Source organism: Nannobrachium achirus (genome assembly GCF_963921795.1).
Source record: "Nannobrachium achirus genome assembly, chromosome: 12".
NCBI lineage: Eukaryota > Metazoa > Chordata > Actinopteri > Myctophiformes > Myctophidae > Nannobrachium > Nannobrachium achirus.
The window spans coordinates 34392273-34416580 of NC_137832.1; the positions used below are offsets into that span (position 1 = coordinate 34392273).

The following is a 24308-nucleotide window of genomic DNA, read 5'->3' on the forward strand; positions in this document are numbered from 1 at the left end:
AGCTGAGTTTCATCTGCAGCATCACCACCAATAACAGTTTAGAAAAATATAATGATGCAACATAGCCGCTGGAGAGATGAGCGGCTTTGTGCCCACTAGGGAACGTAGGGTTTACTGTAATGATCCATTAGAGATATTCTGCTTGGATAAGTGTCCATTTTCCAACTGCATAAAGGCTGAAGATGATTGACTGGCCATGGCCATGATAGCGAGCTGGTGGTTGCTCTGCAACAGACCACCCACTACAGAAGGCTTACGTCATCATAATGTCCTAGAAGTCCTTTTGTTAGAGAAGTGCACCCATTAGCATCAGGCAAACCTTAAATATGAGAAAGTTTATCACACTAATTGTTTTTTTTTAATCCCAGTGCCTCCCAATGAAATGTAAAAACTTACTCATTTGTCACTGTGATGTATTGTTTGAAATCATGTATTGCAGGTTCACTTGGTTATTTTTTCTCTCAAACACCCATGTTAAAATAGTGTAAGTTTATCTTTGAATTTAAATGGAAAACTAAATTAGATACAGACGATTATGTTTTTGTGACTTGTGTGCTTGATAACTTATTCGCCAAAATAACAGTCCTAATTTTGTGGAAAGAACCGACTGCATGCTTTTACTCTACAATTTCTTCTTTAGTCTCATTACAAACCACATGTAGGCTATGTTGCCATGTTCTTCTACTTCTCTTCTACTAGATCTGCAAATAGAATTAATAAAATGGAGTCTGTTTAGGAGGCTGTGTATGGAGCTGAAAAGTGACCATCTGCCCTGGTAAAAGCTTTTGCTGCTGTATCCTGGGACTCAAATGTTACAGCCGCTCTTTCAGAAAGCCTGTGTGTGGTTAATGAAATAATTAACCATGGCACCAAGGCCAAGTAGTCCCCTCAAGCTTTTATAAGGTGGATGTGGACGTGCATTTGTGCTTGTGTACACATCCTTTGGGGCATAAAGACTGAATGTGTCTTTCCACTGGTGTATCGTAAACAAATCAGAGAAAGATGATTATAGCTTTATTTAGGAATACAACATTTTTTTTAAATACATCAAATTGATTTCGGGCTGGGGGGCATGTTGAGGTCGGGGTATTTCCCAAATCAAATTTTCTTTACTTGAGCCAGCTCATTCAGGTGCCTGGTTGTGTGGGAGAAGTAGCTCTCTACTGCCAGTGACCTTTGGCTGCAGAGCCATTTTCCATGTGGCATCATCTGAAACAATCTGTGGTTGGTGTAACTACGATCTTTTATTGACACTGCATTCATCGTAAGGTCTTGGGAAATTCACATCCACTGATGCATGTGCTCAGCTGCCTTCTTGACACTTCGCATTGCCTTTGACGTCAATACAGTTCCCATACCAGGCTGTGATGCAGTCAGTCAGGGATGCTCTGTACACACCTACCACAATGGAAACAACTTCCCAGGACTATTTTGTATTATCTTTTTAGCGTTAACGTCTGACTGTACCTCGTGCTATTTACATTTCTGACTAATAAAGATATTCACTTGCCACAAATTGTTTCTACAGTTTATGTAAGAGATCTTTGTTTTAAGACAAACAATACAGCCCTGAAAGTTATCATGTAACAAATTAAACAATTTATATTTTGATATACCTTTTTCCCCACACCCGACAGGTTCAAAACACGCAGAATGGATGACTTACGCAGGTAGTGGCAAAGCTGCCCATCTTTTGTACTGAACAATGCCATTCATGGGACAGAAGTTTGTTCTGGTAATGGCCTGAAAGCAGGGCAGGCATGTGTTTGAAAAGGGAGAGTGAATGTTGACAGACTGAGTCATGCACCACTGGTGGCACTGCCTGCTCCTTCTATTGGTCAGTCAATAATGATATAGACGGCCTCTTTCCTTTGAGCACTGGATGGTCCAGGCATCCACATCTATAAGAAGTGATGTATGAAGTCCTGATCATGGGTCAATGACCGAGTTCAGGGATGTGTGTGTGTTTACCTCTTAACTATCCTACAGATAGTTAGGTAAAGATATTCAGGCATTAAGGAATTTTAACAGTTTCCAATTATTCCCCAGTTTGTGCTGTCAAAAACTAGAGCTAATCAATAAATTATTACATAGCTTATTATTATTATTATATTATTATTACCCTTATTATTATTATTATCTTCTTGAACCCCATTGCCCCCGCCAGCGGGGGAAAAGGGTGTTGACCTCTGAACAGCCTTCAATAAATGTCAATAAATCAATAGGGACCCAATCAAACTACAATTTCTTTGTTGATTATTGTTACAGTGGTCCTGGTCCTACAGCATAGTAATCAGCTGCCATTGTACTTTTCATCCATACATTACTCATTACAGTATTATTACTACTTATTAATACTAGTTTTTATCATTTTTCACCCTATACTTTAACATTACTAATATTACAGCACTACTAAAACATCTGTAGAGTTTATAGTTTGGAATATATTCATACAATTTTGCCTATCAATTGATGACACCTTGGTGAACAATTTCTCTATTCACTATATATGTTTTCAATGATGTCTTGAGGCTCATTCACTATTGAGAAGGCACATTTTCCATAGGCGGAGGTCTTTTTCAATCATCTTTTCCTTGGTAAATGATCACAGCAGGACAATTTGGTAAGAGAAATGTGATGTTTTACACTGCATTTGTGAATTTTCAGTTAGCTGACATTTGGTGAGTCAAGACAAGAGTAGCCACAATCATGGTAGTTTTGTGTCCACAACTGTTCCAATTTGGGCATACATTTTAGGTGGATTTTTGGGGCTTTAGGTTATTAGTAGGCTAGTAGTAGTAGTAGTAGTAGTAGTAGTGTGGTAGTAACGTTCTCGTTCTGGTAAACTGCAGGCGTCGTTCTCTCCTCTATTTGTGCCAGGGCTGCAGTCAGACAGTTGGCTCAACTTCATTAAATAGCTCCCTTGGCCGGCGCTGTATGGTCAGATGATTTGGCCCCATGCCTGAGAAGCACCCAGATCAGCCAGATGCAGTCAGTCAGACCAGACTTTATTGCCATGCCATGCCTCGTAGGGAACGAGTGAGGCTTTAGGACCTTGACGGTTCTACTGCAGCGGGGAGTTCCTTTTCCCAGAGAGGAGGAGAGGCTGTCTGAGGCTGTTTACGAAGAAAGCTGAGATCTGTCGCTTCGACAAAAACAAGGGCTGTGACTCGAGCGAAGGGAGCAGTTTGACTGATCCATTCAGCATAGGCTCTTCTCACGTTTAAAAACATTCGATATTTTCTTGTTTTATTTTTTTGAAAATAGCACCAACAGTGCATTATGTTATCAAATTATTTGTATTCATCACATCACTTAGGCCTATGCAAAATGTTTTTTTCTTTGCACTTTGTTTTGCTGAGTGTGGCTTTTGTGGACAGCAGTGCATCAAAGGCTGAAGGTAATTTGATCCAGCACATTGTTGTGCAGTATAAATGTTTTCTATTGTTGTAAAATATGTTCCATTGTGTGCTATAATTTTAAGTATTTCATCAATTTCATCATGTTTTGTTATAACAATAAATGGCTACAGTATGCTATTTGCATGATTGATTGCTCATTCAAATACTTTTCTTTGCTAAACACAAACATGACTGTGGAACAGGCATTTATTTATCTTGCTTGCTTGCTGAATTATTTTGTTTAGACTGTATGAGATCAAATGGATTGGACTACAGAGGAGAGCAACACAGCTCCTCTTCAGGACTACCCTGTCTTATCTGGACCAATACCACCAGAGACTATGATGTCAGAAGCCATACTGATTCTAAGACAGGTAAAGAGATCATTTCTGTTCTGTGAAAAGCCTGCAACAAAGCAGAGCATCCCCCCAAATCAATATGAGTCAGTGATTCCCTTCTATTTCTCAGTCATTCAGTTCAAATGGCATGACAAAACACTACATATCAGTGAGGGTTAGGTTACTTGTCTCTGAGACATGTTTACAGAAGAGGGGTGTTTTGAAATGTCACGAATGTTATTATGTGCAACAGCTTTGTGGAGTGAGGCATGTTAGCTGCTATCTGTGACTTTCATCTTTGTTTTAATATTTGATATACAGTGATACAGTTAAACAATATGGTATGCACATGTAGGCTTGCCCCTATGTGTGCTTGAATGTTTAAAATGTTAGTGATATTAAATATAGAAATTATTTACAAAGTATTATAGTTATTTGATTTTCTTTTTATACAATGTGGATGTATCCAAACATGGATGTTGATTCTATTCTTTGTGATCATGCTGATGTGTTCATTGTAGTGTGATGAAGATGTGTTAATGTTTAATGAATCAAGGGATTTGCTCAAACACCAAGAGAGACGGATAGTATTTTTCCATGGGTCTCACATGTCATATTTCTGCTTTTATTTCCTAGGTGTCGGGGACCACAATTACTGCCGTAATCCAGACTCTTCCGAGAGGCCTTGGTGCTATATTGTCGGCCCAGATGGAGAGGTCCAAAGACAATCCTGTTCCATCGACACATGCAAAGGTAGCATAAAAAATCACACTCGTGTGAACTGAGCGGTGGTGTGTGTGTGTGTGTGTGTGTGTGTGTGTGTGTGTGTGTGTGTGTGTGTGTGTGTGTGTGTGTTTGTGTGTGAGTGTGCCTGGACTATGCCTGGCCTATCCTGAACAACAGCGCCCCTCCCTTAACATGTGTGGTCAGAAAAGGTTACTGCAGGCTACATACCCGGAGACAGACAGACAAACAGACAAACAGACAGACCCACACACACGGCCACGTATAGGAGCGTTGTGACCACCGCTCAAAAAGTGTTTGGTAAACTGCATTATCATGAAGGCTGTGTTCATGACTGCAATGAGCTAGGGATATATGTACAAAAACAATCCATCCAAATTCTAAATAGCAATAGCAACTAAAATGAGTGCCACAAATAAACAGCCAATTCAGAATATAGCCAGCAAAATGCACTGAGATGGCAGCCTCTTGTTATCTTTCTTCTTCTCCTTTTTGTTGTTGTTGTTGTTATGTCCTGTGATTTTTTGGGGGGAAATAATTATTGACCCTTGGCTGACTAGGTTTGCTCCCAGAGAGGAGCTCTCTCAGTCTCATTAATGCAGTTGGGGTATTTGAGGCAAATGTATAATTGTTTGGAGGACAATATTATATAAATGGCCCAATTAGTCAACAGAGCAGTAGCAACCCCTCAAATCAGAATTCACTACAAGGCACTGTTAGCCAACCATAATAGTCAGTCAGGTTATTCCTGTCTTCAGAGAGTTTACAGGCATGTACAGTACACCTTATTTATAGAGTTATTGATGGACATTATTTTGTCTTCAGGTGTCTTCTTTTCCATTCAACAACCTAATTGTAGCTCAGTTGGCCAGAGTTGAGCCACTAGGAGGATTCATCCACCTTACCCTTTGTTCCTCCATCTCAGAGTAAAGCCAAGTCAAACAAAAGCAAATGCTTTGTCTGCAGACTGAAGTTTTAAACAGCCCTAAATCTTGTCTGGCTGCCTCAGGAAAGACATAGGCCACACCCAACAACTCAACTCATTGGACGAAAGGAACACATGTTCCCTTAGATACAGCCTGTAATTGGCTGCTACCCTATGACCTCATGTCCTTTAACTCCAGAGTTGGTAAACAACAACTTTTTGGGGGGTTGAACCAACTCTCCTCACAGAACCCAGTGTGTGCACGTGCAGCTGCACCATCATGTGTCTTGAGACACATGTGCTCATGGTGAGATCCACCATTTTACACAACTGTTACCTTAAGTAATAGTTTGATTCATGGTCCCACAACCAAAGAAGAGCAGTCTCAGGGAATGTATCATTCTCGTGTTATATAGCTTTGTAACATGATAATAGTAATGGTAATCTCATTAACAGTGGGGGGAAAAAGGCTTTCTGCTAACAAACACAATTGGGTAGACATACATCAACATACTTAGAACCAAAGATGACATTGTATATATATATTGTATATTCAACAATATCTCTCATTTATTATCAAAGACTCCAAAGAGTAAATACTCTTGCTGCAAAACCACTATAATTACAATTACACTTGAGGCAAGAAACGCCTTTTCCTCATGTGTAAATGTAATTGGAGGGCTTTCCATTAGTATCAAACATATCATTTTCCGAATGTCTGTCTGTCTGTCACAGCGTTTCTCCTCAGTGGCTGGAGCAATTGATCTCAACTCATTGGACGAAAGGAACACATGTTCCCTTAGATACAGCCTGTAATTGGCTGCTACCCTATGACCTCATGTCCTTTAACTCCAGAGTTGGTAAACAACAACTTTTTGGGGGGTTGAACCAACTCTCCTCACAGAACCCAGTGTGTGCACGTGCAGCTGCACCATCATGTGTCTTGAGACACATGTGCTCATGGTGAGATCCACCATTTTACACAACTGTTACCTTAAGTAATAGTTTGATTCATGGTCCCACAACCAAAGAAGAGCAGTCTCAGGGAATGTATCATTCTCGTGTTATATAGCTTTGTAACATGATAATAGTAATGGTAATCTCATTAACAGTGGGGGGAAAAAGGCTTTCTGCTAACAAACACAATTGGGTAGACATACATCAACATACTTAGAACCAAAGATGACATTGTATATATATATTGTATATTCAACAATATCTCTCATTTATTATCAAAGACTCCAAAGAGTAAATACTCTTGCTGCAAAACCACTATAATTACAATTACACTTGAGGCAAGAAACGCCTTTTCCTCATGTGTAAATGTAATTGGAGGGCTTTCCATTAGTATCAAACATATCATTTTCCGAATGTCTGTCTGTCTGTCACAGCGTTTCTCCTCAGTGGCTGGAGCAATTGATCTGAAATCGCATCACCATTAGCTTATGAACACACCTGACATAACTGTGAAGCCCGTTTGTCACTTTCACAAATCATATGCTGTATATTAGCATTTTTATGGTGTATCTATATCTATTCTGCATCTAGCATGAGGCATATCTATTCTGCATCTAGCATGAGGCAACATGTTTAACCAGCTGTGTGTGTGTGTGTGTGTGTGTGTGTGTGTGTGTGTGTGTGTGTGTGTGTGTGTGTGTGTGTGTGTGTGTGTGTGTGTTTGTTTGTGTGTGTGTGTGCGCGCAGGCCGGTGGGCGGGGGGGTGCATGGTTGTTTGGCCCTGTTACAGATGTCCAAAAATCATGCAGATATATAGCCATTAAACCAAACGGGTATTTCTTACATTGATGCTCCTACATATTATCATGCAAGCACCAGTTAAAGTTACTTTCCATCCCTCATATACTGTGTGCACAGTGCACATCCCATAACCCACACACTGCACATCATTTCGGAGCTCATATCTTTGAACGGGTAAGGGCTAGTCTCAATAATAACATTACACACAGCATGTTCACTTATGATATTGAGTTTTTTTTTGTTTCATTCTGTCTTCAGAACAAGCTTCCACAGTGGCAGCCACAGCCACCACCCTCAAACCAATATCCACTACAGCTGAGATGCGGATCTTCCAACCAGCTAAATCAGGTCCTGCTCCAGGAGACGTGATGGGCATCAGTCAGAGAGTACACACAGGACCAAAACAGAAAAAAGACCTGGGCATTATTGGTATGTTCCAGATGAAGTGGATTTCTTAAAACAAAAATATATATTTTAGCGTGTGTGTGCAACTGCTGGGGGAGCCATTCTACTACACATGCACATTGAAATTCATGTTTTGTTGATATTGTGGATTGTTACTGTAAGTAAAGTTGATTTGCTTGTGATGTATTAATGTGCTCCGTTTATAAATATGTAATGTTTATGTTTTGTGTCTCAGGCTATGTCCTTGGCATCTTCATGATGACTGTTATAATCCTCCTTGGTGTCGGCATCACTGTGGGCTACTTCTACAAGAGGTCAGTGCCTGAATCATTGAAAATTCTTGCAGACCATGACAACTTTTACAAAATAGGAATATGAGAAGGGTCAGACAAGGTGTGAGCAGTTTGTAGGTAGGACATACAGGAATTGGTTTTGCCCAAGGTGCAAAAACATATCACTGAAAACAATGCATTCACACTAGTCTTCTAGCCAGATGATCAGAGCTCTCTGCCATATGTCTTTGGAAATACCAGTGAGACGCCCTAAAGGGCGAGGTCGTGCTGAAACAACAGAGACTGACACAATATGTCCATATAAGGGCATTCCCAGATATGGGCTTAATACTGATGAAATCAGGGATCTCCATATATGGGCATAAAAGGGACAAGGACAGAATTAATTTACAAGTATGACTCGCGTTGCGACAACCACACTGGTTATCATGAGCCTGACAGACACAATATGTCCATATATGGGCATTCCCAGATATGGGCTTAATATTGATGACATCAGGGATCTTGGCCATATATGGAGCGTGACATGAGGCATGACGCATGGATGGAGGGACATGATCTAAAGGTTATCATACTAAATGCAACCTACGGTCACAATAAATTCAATGGACGGGCTTGGAGAAAAGCAGACGTAAGAAAGCTATGCACACTGCTTTGAAAACCAATCTTGATAACATCCCAATATGAAAGGCCACCAACTAAGTCAAGCATTGTTTCTTTGAAGCTGTTAATTTTAGGAATGTTATCACCCAGTTGTAGCACAGTTACTGAATTTAGATGTCATCAGGCATATCAGTAGGCAGATATCTCTGATTGTCTGACTATGCGAGAGAATATGCAATACATGCATGGTTGACAAACAGTGACAAGCCAGAAATGAATGAGAGCACCAAAAACTGCCAGCATCAGGCGCCAACATAATGTTGTTTTAATTGCGTTTACCATGAGAAATGTCGCAGCTTGTCTCTGTGTCAGTCAGTCAGTCAGTCAGTACACAAGCAAAGTACACATTTTTACAGTCTATGGGTTGGTTCCCTTGTAACTGTGACATCACAGGTGATATCACAGGTGACATCACCTATGTAAAAGTCCATATATGGGTATTCCCCAGAATCCCTTTTATGCCCGTATATGAAGATCCCTGATGTCATCGATCTATATCACTGGCCAGATGGCCAAGACATGGCCCATATCTGTTTGACTGGTTCAGATAGGGATCTCCATGTATGGGCATAAAATATATTGTATGTATATGGATACATATTATTATTAATAAAGGTTAAAATAAAATAAAAAGGGCATTCCCAGAAACAAAATCCTTTTTATGCCCATATATGGAGATTGTTGATGTCATCAATCCCGGTCCCTAACTGGCCCAAGAGCCTGCTTTAAGGCCCTTTTCCACCGGCAGCGATAACGATGACGATAGCCATAAAATATCACAGCGATAATTATGCCTTCACATTGATGTCCGATAAAGTTATCGGACATCAATGTGAAGAGGCGCCAATTAACAGCCGCTCGCGCAGAGCACACCTCGAGCTGTTTGTCAGAGACCCAGTTCCATATCACTGTGATCTTAACCATATCGTTGTTGATCCTAACGATGTAGTTGTCGGCTATCGTTGTCTGTATCGGTGTTGAGTGGATGCTGCCGATCCACTTCAATTGAAAACCCACTTTTTTAAATCGTTATCGTCATCGTTATCGCTGCCGGTGGAAAAGGGCCTTTACTCTGATTTACACCCTACCTTCCCAAAAACGTTAATATTAAGTCCATATATGTACTGTATATGGCCAAGAATTGGTGCGACCTCGCCCTTTAGGGAGAGGTCGCATGTCGCCCTTAGGCGTCTTACTAGTGATAGATACCGTGGATCTTGAGAGTTGTGGATCTTTTGGTTGTACAGTAAATTCCTTCTGTGCACATAGGATAGGACAGTAATTGACTACATTCACATGGCAGCCATTTAGCTTTTATGTCATATTTGGGGGAAACCCCCAAGTATGACGTAAGATTAAAATGGCTACTGTGTGAATATAGTCTAGACTAGAGCATCCAAATCCTGTAATGGTCTACTGTGATAGTCTATCTATAGTATGTGATAATAATATTACAATTGGCTGGAAACTCTTTTCTAAGAGAAATACTGTTAGGGCACATGTTAGTGCTGCTTGTTATGGATCATTTAGAGCGGAGAGCATCAGCTGCTATTATTTCCATTCTCTAGTGAGCTTTCTATTGTGGCACGCTAATGTGATGAGGGCCATTCAGATATCACAGCAACCACAACAGAACATGGGCGGGGACATGCTTCTGAAAAGCATACAGCCTGTGTCTATTTTAAGCACCACTGTGTGATATTCCAGGGAGAAAAATGATTGTGGATGGGGTATCGCAAATCCACAGCAGTTATAGCCGTGCGCTTGTCATTGTTATCTATTTTGAGAAAGAGATAAGAGGTAAAAAGGGAGATAGTCCTAAAATGACATAGAGCACCATACAAATAATCTGTGAGGATAGGTGTAATGGAACGTGGAACATTAGAAGTTGTAGGCTTACCGGAAGCAGTTTCAGTCTGCCTACTGACAATAACATACTTCCTTACTTAAAACGTACACACTACTTACAGTATAGTAAGTTATGTTTTAGGCATGGGTTCGGTAAGGTTAAAAGACCAATTCACCCATTTTCATCTTCGTATAATTAATCGGTCCTCTCTAAGGCTCGTTAAAAGATTGTACCATTTCTCTGTCTGTGTCTACCATTGAGACTGAGAGTGAGTACACAAAATTGTGTCATCATTAGTTAATTATATGAAGATAAGGTTGACAATGTGTGAAGTAAATGCTCCTTATGGTAGATAGGTGTTCAGAGTGGCTGATGGCTAGTCTCGCATAGCCAGACAAAAATTCCACAATCTCTGAATGTATATATAGAGTCTGGAACTACACCTACAACTTTCCGCTAAGCAGCATATTTATATTAGGACAAATTAGCGTGACTGTAAACAAAGACGAAACAGAAGCAGGGAGGCGGCGTCACATCCGCTTTATCGCTTGATCATTTCAGAGCTTCCGTGCTCCAGACTGTATGACTGAAGCATTTGAAAAATTGTGGGAGACAGCAGTCTGGCTCACGAGACTACTGACTACTGCTATTCAATGGCTGAATATCTACTGCAGGCTCGGCTCCTGGATGAAATGACATCAGTTTTAATGTAATAAAACAATAGGCCTATGTACATGAAACTTAAACCGAGGGGCCAGAATTTGCAACTGGGGGTGCCATGCCCCTCTGGCACCCCGTGGTACCGGGCCTGATCTACTGTGTTTTGATTAAATAGTACCCTTGTAGTTAATTTGTGCATATAATATATACATTTAATGTTATCCACCGTGCTTTTTTATCTTCACAGTCATGGCTCTACAAAATATTCTGCGTTTATATATATCTTAATCCTAAAGTTATGATTAAGATGTAAAGACATTTTAAGAAACTAAGTTCTCAGTTTCTTAAAATGTCACAAAAAAACCTTCAAACCTTCAAGTTCAAGCTCTAACATATTTTTTATTTAAACACTGATGATTCAATAATCTTTAAACACAACCAGCAGATGGCGTAAGTCTGCAATTTCCCTTCTTGTAGCCATGAGTGTTGGTAATGGAAACTTTTTAAATGCTCTTATAAATGAGGGCTGATGACAAAAAATGATTTTAAACAAGGGCTGTCTTCAATTTTACAATAATGAATATATATTTGTTTTATGTTTTTGCTGCAGGGCTCGGGACTTGAAGAGACATCATGAACAGCATGTGTATGAGCGGGAGATGCAGAGGATCACTTTGCCCCTGTCTGCCTTCTCCAACCCCACCTGTGAGCTCGTAGACGAGAACACCATAGTTATCACAGCGGAGAATGGGCAGAGCCCTACCCAGGACACAATGGAGGGTGGAGACCCTCTCATGGGCCACCAGGCCGGTACCCCTGGAGCCTGAGATTGAGTATTGTCTTCACGGGAAACCATGGTGAATTTCGTTGGACCGAAACACTCGCACCCCCTCTCCGGCCCCCAAGTAACCTCTGTTTTGAAGCCTTTAATGGAGAAGGAAAGCAGTGTTGAGCTCCAGAGACTTGACTTTGTGTCAGTTCATTCTCTCCTGTTTTTATTTTTCTAACAGGACGATAAATTGACACACGATGGACACAACTGAGGCGATATTTCTCAGGCAAATCTGGTTGGGTGGTACTGTGCAGTAAAAGTGTGCATGTCAGGGCCATGCTCACTGACAAACACGTGATATTCCGAACACGTGATATTCCAAGAAAATATGGTCATGGGCTGCACCCTGTAACTGCAGTATAGATCTATAGCGAATGGGATGTTGACCAATCAATGTATATGATAGTGTGATCTAATCTTCTTGTTAAAGACAGTATTTGGAATGGGGGTCATTCATAGCCTTTCTCTTGTTTTCTATTTAATTTTGTTCAAATGAGAATGTTTTCAGAGATGCAGGCTGTGTTCCATTACGTGCATGCTTGCAAGTGATACTGACTCGCTGGCTGACCCAAGGGTGATGAAAGTCATGAGAAGGTGTATACATAACTAGAGTCTACTTTGTCTTGAGAGATAGTGTTGAAACAGAGGCGAGAATTAGGGAACTTGAAGGTAAAAATGGTTCACTAAAGACGAGGGAACACCTTCTACCCTGAAATTGCCCTCAAATTGATGCTTTACATCAGAGTGCATCATTTGTGAAATGAGAGATGAAAGTAGTAGTGTTCATTGGCAGATGTCTATCTTGACATGCTTTATTTACACAGGTTAAGAAGTGACAGGGTGCTCTCTTTAAAAATTACCAATGACAGTAGTTAGTCCTCAGGACAAGGCAACACTGCCACGAAATCAGAACAGATCAGACTGGGTCTGTGATATAGTCGGACAGCACTGGACTTTGTCAACTTTTAGTTGTCTGCTTGCACAGCAAATGTTATTTTCAGTGAGCAAAGAAAGAAGAGAACATTGTACTCTGAAGTGTTGTTGGCACCTGGTGCTTAGATTAGATTCAGACCATTGAGTTATGCACTCCATGCTTCAGGGTAAGGAAAGGAACAGAGCAGTAGAAGCCAGTCCAAAGCTTTGTGTTGAAAACAAATCAATGGTTTAATGATCTATGAAATGAACGAAGAATAAATGATGAATGCACGAATATGGTTGCCCATGGTTTTAATTTTGACAGTACAACACTATTAAATGACAAAGGTAGTTGGAAACAAAATGCCTGATTAAAAACCAACACACAGAATTTGAGGATGTAGTCATGTAAATCATAGACCATGTCTATTTTGTTCAGTAAATAGTGATTCTCTGATGATACATATTGCATCTCTACATGAGTCTCATTTGTGGTTAAATATCTATCAGTTTTGTGGTCTGTATCACTGTTGAGCTACGGTTAGCTGGCTGCTGCTTCATTATTTCCATGTAACTGTGATGATTATAATGATTGTTATCTTCATCTATATACAGTATATGCAATATGTCACAGTACCGTTACTCATCATTTGAAATGAGTATATGAATTTGTATGATTAACAGATTTTTACCGCTGTGACTGAAATAAAATTTGGACAAAAAAACGAATCATACATAGTACTATTCATCTAAAGAATGTTGTTATCGTCCCATTAAGCATCTTAAAGGTCTCTAGCTAGAGATCGTGGAAGTCTCTTGTCCACGGGACTCATCAAAGAGAGACCCTGTCTGCAGGATGTTATCCAGAGTCCTATCAGCCTACACACGGTCTCCCTCTGGTGGTTACTACATCACTGCTGTTGTAGCATGCTTATTATTTGTATTTTTCAAAGCAGAGAAAAAACAATGACAAACTGGCAAAATGCTATCAAAACAGAGACAATTATAATACAACCTGAACAACTGCTGCCATTTAAATGTTCCCTAATTTCAAGTGAGTGCCTTTCGATCACACAAAATATATTTTTGCATGCTGATTTTCATGTAGTCAGATGTTCTTATAGGCCTATCTGATGATCTTTAACAGGATAGGTAGCTGTGTCAAGCTTCTTAGTATTTCATGAGTCCCACACTAATACTTAATTTAACCGTCAGCCTCTCTGTCCGCTCACCATTATCTCCAAAAATACTGTTTGGATTGCCATGGAATTTTTGTGTATCTTCATGAACCCCAGATATATTGATTTTAATGACCTAATGACTTTCCTCTAGTCTAGTGCTACACTTCTTAGGCAACCTCCCACTAGCACACATTCTCAGCATCTAATGTGCAGACTGCCATGAAACATACTGAAGGCATTCATGCTACCAGGAAGATGAGCCCTAATGATGTGAATGTAAGCCACCATGACCTATCCTCTAACACAATTAGGCTGATTCCAAGATGAATCCTACTCATAGCTTTTGCTCTAGCGACAACTTCCAGCTGGGTGTTAGGAGCAGAACAGATTCTTGGGTCTAACTTCTTAGTAGCCTTTAGACCTTAGTCTTTTTACAGTAGGCCTATATGTTTGTTGTCAGTCTATATGTTTCTTTATTATCGATACAGGAAAACGAGGGCAGGGAGAAAGATGAAAATATACCATATTTTCAACACAGGTAATATTGCAGGATGACAAGAAAGATTTTTTTTTAATCTTTATTTATGAAACACTACAGTGATACAATTAATAGTGGTTACAACTGGTAGTTGTCAGTACCTTAGATAATGCTAGCAAAAAAAAAAAAAAAAAAAAACATTTTTACAATCTTTATATTATACAAAATGTCTTAAAATCTACAAATCCATGATTCCCATTAGAAAGGACATCCAATCAGAGCCAGAATATATACATATTTCTATACAGTTCTTAATAAGAAAAATATACAAATCCAGTTTTGTCTGTACAAGTAACCTTTTTAGTAAGTTGCAATGTCTGGGAAAGCTCAGTCCCGTTGAACACAAACCAGGATCACATGAATGAAGAGCAGCAAGTTTAACCCTCCCCTGTATGTGTGATGTAAAATTAGACCTACTGTAGTGCCACATTTCTTTTATTGAAAACAAGCTAGTCAGTTACCAACATAGGACAACAGACTAATCACAACTATGTGAAGTCAATGGTTTAAAATATTAAAAATGAAAAAGCCTACCATCTAAAGAACCGTAGATCAGTCACATTAAACCTAATTATGAAGACACACTAGGATTGTGATTTACAAAATAACATACAACACAACATAGTAGAAAAACAAGTGACTAGTGTAGTAAATCAGTGTTCTCTAGATAATAAAAAAAATGTTTTACTTACGTAACATTTAAAGGTAGAGCGCTGTATGTCAAAGAGGTTTCTCCTTGGTCAATAAAATCATAACATTCTTTTGAAGTCTTACTTCACGTCTTTATGAACCTAGGTGTGTTGACTTGGGGGCTACCTAGTGCTTGACTTCCATTACTACACTGTCTTTTTGAAGGTATATAATGTTTATTCCAAAGCCCTGTCATCTATTTACTCTGATATGTCAATCAGCCAGGTTGATTCACAAATCTGTTTTCTTTGCTGTTGTGGAGAAGTGAGGCTTCTCATGGGCAAGGGCTGATCTCTGCATTCCACACATAGCAGACAATAACTCCAGAGCCAAATGGAAAGATAGAAACAAGCCACGTGAAACAAATCCACTTTCACAAGGAGACTTGTATTAAATATAGACCAAAGATCATCCACAAGATTTAAGACTCCTCCTTTGTCAGGCACAGGGCCTCAAACTATTTCATGTGTTCTTGTAATACACAGTAAACATTAAACGTAACCCTGCATTTCCTGGTGTATATATATAGGTATATCATGTTACCTACTGTAACAGAGAAACTAAACTCTTTTTTTTCTTCTTGAAATGCAGCTCCTTCCTGGTTTCCTCACAATGCAGGCCTCTAGCATAGGAAGGGGATTGGTCCAGCTACCTCAGGTGATCCAGTTTCCATGATAGTTCATTTTTTTCCTCTTCTCCTCATCGACTGTATAATGTAGTTGCAGCAGTTCAAACAGGCCAGAGGGTAGGCTGCATGTCCAAAGAGACACTGGTCCTAGGTGCCAGTGCCTGTAACACTAGATCCATCCGGAGAGGCTACCGTTGGTGTTGCCGGTTCTAGGCTCTGAGACAGTGAACCGATTTTGCCGCTGTAAAGTCGACACAGGCTTTGGTGCAGTTCATCCAGTCCAGCAGGCAGGGGGATGCCCATTTCCTGGTTGAGGGCCAGAGCTTCAAAACAGTCCTCCAGTTTCTGGAAGGGCGGCCTGGGGGGGATGAACACATGGAGGGTTAAGGTTAAAACCAGGCTGAATGAGGTGAGAGGGAACATGAGGAAGCAATCTGGCAGTGGAGGCGTTCCCCTTGCACATGCAGGCTGAGATTGTATCTGAAGGTTGTTTTTTCACTGGTTCTACAGAGTCTACAGAACTGCCTGGCTAATGTCACACAGGGTGAAGCTGAAGAATTTTCCCACAAGTAGCCTGCTGTACAAACTGAATTTCTCCCAACATGTTACATATCCCTAAATTAAGATCCATCTTATTCAGCTTTTTGGCTTATTTCACATTTGCTTAAGCAGTAATCAACCAGACACAGAAGCTGGAGAAAACGCTTCACACGAAATAGTAAAAGTAGTGGATATTCAGCCGTGATCAACAGCTTTTGATTGGTTGGGGGCTATAGCTTGCACCTGGTTGAGTTTATACTGCATATGTTAGAAGTAAATTTTTTTTTTTTTTTTTAGATTTGTTTTTGGGCTTTTATACCTTTATTGATAGGACAGTAGACTGACAGGAAATGGGGGGAGAGATGGGGAGTGACACGCGGCAAAGGTCGTCCGGATCGGGAATCGAACCGCCGACGCTGCCAGGCATCCATGTCTATGTGGCAATGCCTAAGTGGTATGCGCCTGGACCAGTAGGCCAGCGGGCGCCCCAGAAGTAAAGTTTAAAGTTATACCATGTAACTTTTTTTATAAAACAAATCTTAAAGTTGTCCTAACTATTAAATCGCTAAAGTTTTAGAACACCCACTCCGTTAATTTCAGCCCCTAAAGCCTTCTGTAAATATGTTTTCTATGATCCTGGATCCGGATTTCGCGGCAAAATTACGTCATCTGCATCATCTGTATACGTTGTGTATACGTTGGCCAATCACATAGCGGATCATACACACATGATAACTACCGGCCAATCACAGCGTGTCTTGCCGTCTCTTCAGGAAGTAGCCTCCCTCAGCAACAGTGTTTACGATGGTGAAGGATTCTTGCCTCTTACTCCCCAAATCCTGGTCAGAAAATTACGTTCTACCCCTCTACGGATTCGTATCGGTCGTGATTTGCGGCCCCGCTCCGGTGGTCACCTGGCGACACCGGGCGAAAAACGGCCGAAACAAGCAATACCGCTACTGACCACGAGTTTAGCAACTTACACAGTATAGCTTTAAGTTTTATGTGATTAAAAATGGCATATGAGCACCCGAAGACGTAATATCGATTCTGTTAACAACGCCATCCTATAGCTGACTATCCACCACCCACATTTTAGTCATTTGATGTTCTAGCAACACTGAAGACCCACCGCTTCTCTGGTTCGAGATCACAACAGGCCACAGCCAATGGAAAGAAAGCTGGTGGGCAGTCATCTGGGAGGAACTTTTCTAAAAATTTGACAACATTCAGGCCAAAGTCCATCGTCCTGGGGAGGCACTCGGGGTCTGCAGACACCTGCCCGATAATCTGAAACACAGGACCATGGACACAATATTCAACCCATGCGTTTTTGCTTGTTTGTGTATACGGTAGATGTGCTGATGTATACCAGTGTTCTTACCTCGCAAAGCACAATCCCATAGGAGAAAATGTCCACCTTCTCATCATAGCGTTTCCCTGAGATAGATACAGGTAGATACCTTTATTAATCCCGCAGGGGAAATTCAGGTGCCAGTCAGCCAGAGACACCACAGCAGTACAAGTTACAGATACAGGGCATAGAAGTACAGTAGGTACCGAAGAGTAACATCACAATTAGGGATGGGACGATAAGGTGATAAAAAACACTCACGATAATCGTATCGTGGAGTTTTAATTTATCATGCTATCATCCTCCGTCATGCAATGGGATCAATTCACCTTTTAATGGCGAGCTGCACATCCGGTACCACTTAAACCCTCTATAATTGGTTAAAGGTACTTATAATATATGTAATTGATACAGTCTTTTTCACTCTCTACCAAATCTCTTTGCCAAAAAATAACCGATCTACAAGCTCACAAGAGCTGCTATTTTTTGGCAAATGTTCCACCCCAGGATAATGGATTTTTGATTATCACGATAATATTGTAAATCGCGATTTCTTTTGTCACAATAATCATGATATGAAATGTTTATATCGTCCCATCCCTAATAATAAAAATATAATGAAGTGAGGAATACATAGGGGAATTTTGTTTAGTTTTTTTCTGACTAAGAGTAAAGACATCCTGTGTATTATTCTGCCATGGGTTACTCACCATTGAGCATCTCTGGAGCCATCCAGTAAGGGTTCCCCACGACAGTATAGCGCTTCTTGCGGTCAATGCGTCTAAACACTCTCTTCTTAGAGGTAGGTTTTTCAGATGGGGGTTTAACTTTCTCCTCTACTATGAGCCGGGAAAGTCCAAAGTCAGCAACCACCACTGTGTTGTCCTGAATATGCATATATTCATAAAGTGGGTCAAACAAAACTGTGTCAAAACAGATACCGGTAGAACTATAAAGCATCTCATGATTTAGCTGAATGGCATTGATGGAGTTAAGTTCTTGGTCAAATATAAAAAAGGCATTAGCTGAGGGATTCAAGATAAAATCCAAGATCTTGAACAATGTGAGATTAGTCTCTCCTCTCCAACAGTGTTGGGAAAGTTCACTTTCAAAATGAACTAGTTCAAGTTCAAGTTCAAACCTTCTAAGATGAACTAGTTCATTTCATAATTCTACGTTTTGAACTAAAGTTCATGTTTCCCCAAAATGAACTAACTTACTTCTTTTTTCTTCTTTTTTTAACCATAATATTTTTATACTTTTGGCTATTCAAATGTATTTTCTTTAGACATTGCTGCAAGCTATTATTTGTCAAAATTATTGACACGAGCCCATATAGAACCACACACAGCAATTATTTCATCCAACTTAACATTGAAGTGCCCACAATATTTAGGTGCCCACTAGTGCCCATTCTTCCTGCACTGTGAAGCCAGAGGTTTCTAAACATCGCGCACATCTGCATGTTTCCGCATTGGTTAAAATAGCTGATCTACAAGCTCACGTTGTCTCGTGGATGCGACACGTTGTGAGCTTGCAGATCAGCTATTTTCGGCATGCAACACATGTCATACGACGAAGTATAGACAGGCTTTACTTGCGAGACGTAACAAGGCGGAGACTCACACACTGACACACAGCGCTTGATGTGAAGAGAAGCACCCAGGCAGACAGCACCCAGGCGCTCACATATCAACTTTCGCGAGGTTTGCGAGGCTGCAGCTGGGTGATATTGGGGCATGTGAATGAAAAGAAAGATGCGAGGACAGACCCGCACGAACGAACCGACGAGCGCCGTTCATGGACGTCAGAATGAACGCGTTCGACAATAGCGTTCATCAAGCAGAAACGAAGAACGTTCAGTTCACGTTCGCCCAAAATATGAACGTGTTCATGAACGATCGTTCATTGAACGCGTTCAGGTACAACACTGCTCTCCAATGTACAGACATTGACAGTCTTTGGAAGGCGAAATAGCAGATCTGCAAGCTCACAAGCTTGCAAATTGTCTATTTTGGTATAAATCAGGCTTAAGAAGCAAATCATGCTTTGTTTTGAGTATGTACAGTATCACAGTTTGTTATAAGCAGCGTTACCTACCAGTTTAACCAGGCAATTATACGAATTGAGATCTCTGTGTATGATGCTCATTGAATGAAGGTATGCCTGAAAACCAAGATTATACAGTTAGTTTGTAATAAATACTTTAGGTAACACTATGGCAAGGCAAGTTTATTTATTTCATTCACAAAGGCAATTAAAATACATAAAAAAGGCATTTAAAGAGAAATGAAAGGCAGAATGAATAATATAATCTGCAAAAAACTTTTGATGCAAGTAAATATGCTTCAGTTCTGATGGAGTATACCGCATTATTGCAATACAAATGCCCACAAGAGCTAAAAAAGATACAGCATGCTTTTCTTTTCATGAATGTTAATGTCTTTGCAAGAGGCCAACTCACCATTCCAGAAGCAATGCTCCTTGCAAAGCTCACCCTCTGCTCCCATGGAAACGGGTCCTGTTAGGCCCAATGGAAGAAAACAAAGGAGAAATGAAAGAATTAATGATAGATGCTACCCAAAGGGTGAAAGAAACTGATCACTGGGACAATATTAATATACATTAATATACAAAACCGGAGCTCCATAATTATTGTTAAATGTTTTGTTGATAAAACATAATTAAACCATTCAGGCCTAGAATTATTGAATGCTTTAACCAGTGAAAAATAGCAGATATACAAGCTCATAGCACGGCACCGAGTGCCACGCTGCGAGCTTGTAGATCTGCTATTTTTGAAAAAGTCGTGAAAATGTGTGCGAATCTTTGAATATATGTATTTTCAAAGCGAACGTTTGTAACTCAAACTTTGCTTCTGGGTGGTCCCTGGAACTAAATATTTTGAGATGCAGGTCCATGGCCAAATACATATCAGTTTGGGGGTCCTTCACATGAAAAGGTTTGAGAACCACTGACATAGTAGTCTGAGTCTCTCAAGAACAGACTAACTGAGCTCCAGTTATGTGAAAAGGACCTATTCTTTGACGATGGCCAGCCAGATTGCTGACATAGAAATCTTAGAAGGATTCAAAAGACACTTATAGAATCGGGTCAAAATTCGAATTTTCACGATTTAAAAAAAATAGCAGATCTACAAGCTCGCAGCTGTGAGCTTGTATATCTACTATTTTTCAATAGTTAAAGTTGTACTATGTAACTTTTTTTATAAAACAAATCTTAAAATTCTCCTAACTATTAAATCACAAAAGTTTTAGAAGATCCGCGCCGTGAATTTCATCCTGTAAAGCCTTCTCTGTATGTAAACTGAGATCCTTGCCGTGGACCGGATCTCGCGCCAAAATTGCGTCATCACACTACCGGCCAATCACAGCGAGGGTTATACAACTGCCGGCCAATCACAGCGCATCTTGAAGTGGGGTCGCTATGGCAGCCATATTTGTTGTCGCCCGTTTGTACCATCCCTTCTCTAGGTAATTTCGCCTACCAGGCAGGGTGAAGGAGTCCGTATCTCTGGAATTACTGAACGCACAGGAACAAGGGACCCCTTAAAAGATAGATCTCAGCGAGGTGGAGGCAGACGCGGGGGTCTGAAGGTACGAAAAACGTCCGAAAGACGCGGACGCGACCGCGGTTTGCTATAGGGCTAATGACCACTAGTTGGGCATCTTACACAGTATGGCTTTAAAGCATAAAATAATGATACACAATAAGGTGTACCCGTTCTAAATGGGTTAAAGGATCAAAACAACAGTAAAAAAAAACTAGCAGCCAGAAAAAGAATTGTAGACCATATGTTGTGCTGAACTCCGGTTGAAAGAGTGGTGGGAGGTGGTGTGGAATTTTTCACCTGGGAACACTTTTTCCATCTACCCTCATTCCACAGCTCTGCCAGTTCACATGCCAGCCAGCCATCCAGCCAGCCAGCCCACTATAGAGTCAAGAGCCCTTTATCTGAATAGAGTTTACTCCAGGGCAGCTCTATCCCACACAGGACCAAGTACAACACAGCACATTCTATGGCCACTAACATTTATTCATGTGCTGTGCTGTGGGACAGGAAAGGGAGGGGGTTAAGTGAATCTAGCTTAACGCACCGTATCTCTAATGAAATCCTTCAACGTGCCTCCCTCAATAAATTCGGTTATCAAATTCAGCCTCTTGTCCTTATATAGCACGCCGATGAACTTCAAAACATGGGTATGCTCCAGGCACCGCATTACCTTCACCTAAGGAGCAATCGAGAGAGTGACAGACAGAGAAGGAGTGTTAGAAAAGATCATGCTACTATTGTCATTTCAAGATGCTCATCAATGGAATCCAAGTTCTACCCTGGTGAAATTGTTTTTGTGCAAAAACAAATTATCATTATTCTTGTCCATTGAGGACGGGAATAAAACATAATAAAACGTACAAAGAGGCAAAACTTAGAATATTTGCGTGTACACAGTTGTTGCTATAATAAATCATAGTTCTGTTAGGAAATGTAGGCCTCCTTTACCTCTTTTAAGAAGGTTTTCTGGGTCTCCTCATCACAACGGATCAGCTCCTTCATCACCATGACTTCTCCTGTTGCTTTGTGGGTCACCTTTTGGGGTGCATACAAAACAAATGCAAAGTTGAAGCACAGACCTGAGAAGCAGTCAACTACAGGTAGCATTGGTATAAATGATAAATAGAAACAAAACTAATGCAAAAACAGTGCAAACACTTGGCAGGATGTGGTTGGTTAGATGCTGACCTTGATGGCCTGTCCAAAGAAGCCTTTTCCAAGCACCTCACCATGGATGAGGTCACAGGGCCGGAATATGCGATGAGAGCAGCTATTGGAGGATCGCAAGGATTCAGAGCGCCCGATATCCCGTGTGAAACAAGGGTGCTCCTTTGGAGAAGCTGGCCCTGGCGACTTACATATGCTGTTACTGCGCCTATAATGGACAACAGCGTGGTGAGCAATTTAGTATAAAACACACAATAAAAGGCAAAACCTTTGAATGATCCCTAAACTGAACAATTATGTCTATCACAATTATAATATTTCTGTTCTGTAAGCATTACGTTGTGTTGGCTGCTTGGCCAACTGTAATGTATCTTAACCCATTTAGACCGGGTATGCATCATTGCATATTATTATTTTATGCTTTAACTATTAAAAAGCAGATCTACAAGCTCAAGCTACAAGCACACTTTTTCAAAAATAGCAGATCTACAATCTACAAGCTCACAGGTGAGCTTGTAGATCTGCTATTTTTGAAAAGTTGTGAACATTTGACCCGATTCTATAAGTGTCTTCTAAATCATTTTTGAAAAACATGTTTCTACGTCAGTGGTTCTCAAACTCTTTCATGTCAAGGACCCCTAGAATTATATGTATTTGGCTGCCGACCCCTGTCTCAAAATATTTTGTATCAGGGACCCCCCAGAAGCAAATATTTGAGTTACAAATGTTTACATTTTAAAAATGAGATATTCAAAGATTTGCACACATTTTCATGACTTTTCAAAAATAGCAGATCTACAAGCTCACAGCGAGGCACCGAGTGCCGCGCTCTGAGCTTGTATATCTGCTATTTTTTAATAGCTAAACTATAAAATAATTTCAGGCCTAAACCTTAATGATCTTCTCTTCAGAGTGCCATCATCAGTCACATCCGTCCTCTCTAGGATGGCATCAGAGGGTGAAGAAAGGCGCATGCGTGAGGTGGCAGGTACTCCCAGCTGGCTCTGTGAGGACCCCAGCCTGAGCCTGTCCAAACGCTGCCTGACTGGGTCATACTCTATCAGCAGGTGCAGTGTATGGCTGGTTTGATGGATAAGGTCATCCACCTGAACATGACAAAAGAAAGTGAAGCATCTTTATCTTACAAATGTCTTACAATTAAAAAGACAATGGGCATAACAAATTTAGAAGGATGGGTTAGCAAAAAATAAGACTGGCGAGTCATAATAATAATAATAATACATCAGTCTTACTGTATATAGCGCTTTTCAAGGTACCCAAAGACACTTTATAAAACATATAATATAATAACCTAACCTACTTTTAAGTAGGCTAGGTTAGTTATGAAATTCAGTTGTACAACAGGACTCTCGTAGCAAGTTATACCATGTAACTTTTTTTATAAAACAAATCTTAAAATTGTCCTAACTGTTAAATCGCTAAAGTTTTAGAACACCCACTCTGTTATTTTCAGCTTCTGAAGCCTTCTCTTTATATGTTTTCTATGAGTTGTGAGGGGGGGAGAATTTCCCGGCAAAATGATGTCATCTCCCACATGATACACTACCGGCCAATCACAGCGCAGATCATACACCACCGGCCAATCACAGCGAGTCTTGCTGTCTCTAAAGGAAGTAGCTTCCCTCAGCAACTGTGTTTACATTGGTGAAGGAATCTTGCTTGCTACTCCCTCAATCCTGGTCTAAAAATGACGGGAGACGGCTCTACGGATGCGTATCGGCGAGGCGGAGGTGCTCGTGACGGCCGCGGTGGTCCGTTCCGGAGGTCCGCGGCGACTCCGGCCGAAAAAAGCAATACCGCTACTGACCATTAGTTGAGCAGCTTCCACAGTA

General features: G+C 40.6%; 2 protein-coding genes across 2 annotated transcripts in view; one reads left to right on the forward strand and one right to left on the reverse strand.

Moving 5' to 3' along the window:
* Positions 1-3103: 3103 nt before the first annotated feature.
* On the forward strand, positions 3104-13409 carry pik3ip1 (phosphoinositide-3-kinase interacting protein 1). Its single transcript, XM_080739377.1, has 6 exons — positions 3104-3400; positions 3647-3775; positions 4376-4492; positions 7425-7595; positions 7807-7885; positions 11647-13409. Exons 1-6 carry the CDS (start codon positions 3283-3285, stop codon positions 11861-11863), a joined length of 831 nt encoding a protein of 276 aa, XP_080595503.1. The 5' UTR covers positions 3104-3282; the 3' UTR covers positions 11864-13409.
* Positions 13410-14544: 1135 nt separating this feature from the next.
* Positions 14545-24308, reverse strand: part of limk2 (LIM domain kinase 2) — a 31265-nt gene continuing 21501 nt past the window's right edge. The window contains exons 7-16 of the mRNA XM_080739470.1: positions 23347-23561; positions 22477-22663; positions 22237-22323; positions 21833-21964; positions 20179-20235; positions 19815-19880; positions 18425-18599; positions 17745-17800; positions 17493-17650; positions 14545-16178 (exon numbers count right to left, since the gene is read on the reverse strand). Coding sequence (XP_080595596.1) covers positions 15968-16178; positions 17493-17650; positions 17745-17800; positions 18425-18599; positions 19815-19880; positions 20179-20235; positions 21833-21964; positions 22237-22323; positions 22477-22663; positions 23347-23561 — 1344 coding nt within the window. The 3' untranslated portion in view covers positions 14545-15967. The remainder of the gene's footprint in view (positions 16179-17492; positions 17651-17744; positions 17801-18424; positions 18600-19814; positions 19881-20178; positions 20236-21832; positions 21965-22236; positions 22324-22476; positions 22664-23346; positions 23562-24308) is intronic.

Bases quoted from the DNA above. Each gene is read 5' to 3' on its own strand.
- pik3ip1 (XM_080739377.1), top strand. From the start codon at position 3,283: ATGTTATCAAATTATTTGTATTCATCACATCACTTAGGCCTATGCAAA. The intron at 3,776-4,375 runs GTAAAGAGATCA...TTTATTTCCTAG, and splicing joins CCATACTGATTCTAAGACAG to GTGTCGGGGACCACAATTAC. The intron at 4,493-7,424 runs GTAGCATAAAAA...TTCTGTCTTCAG, and splicing joins TTCCATCGACACATGCAAAG to AACAAGCTTCCACAGTGGCA.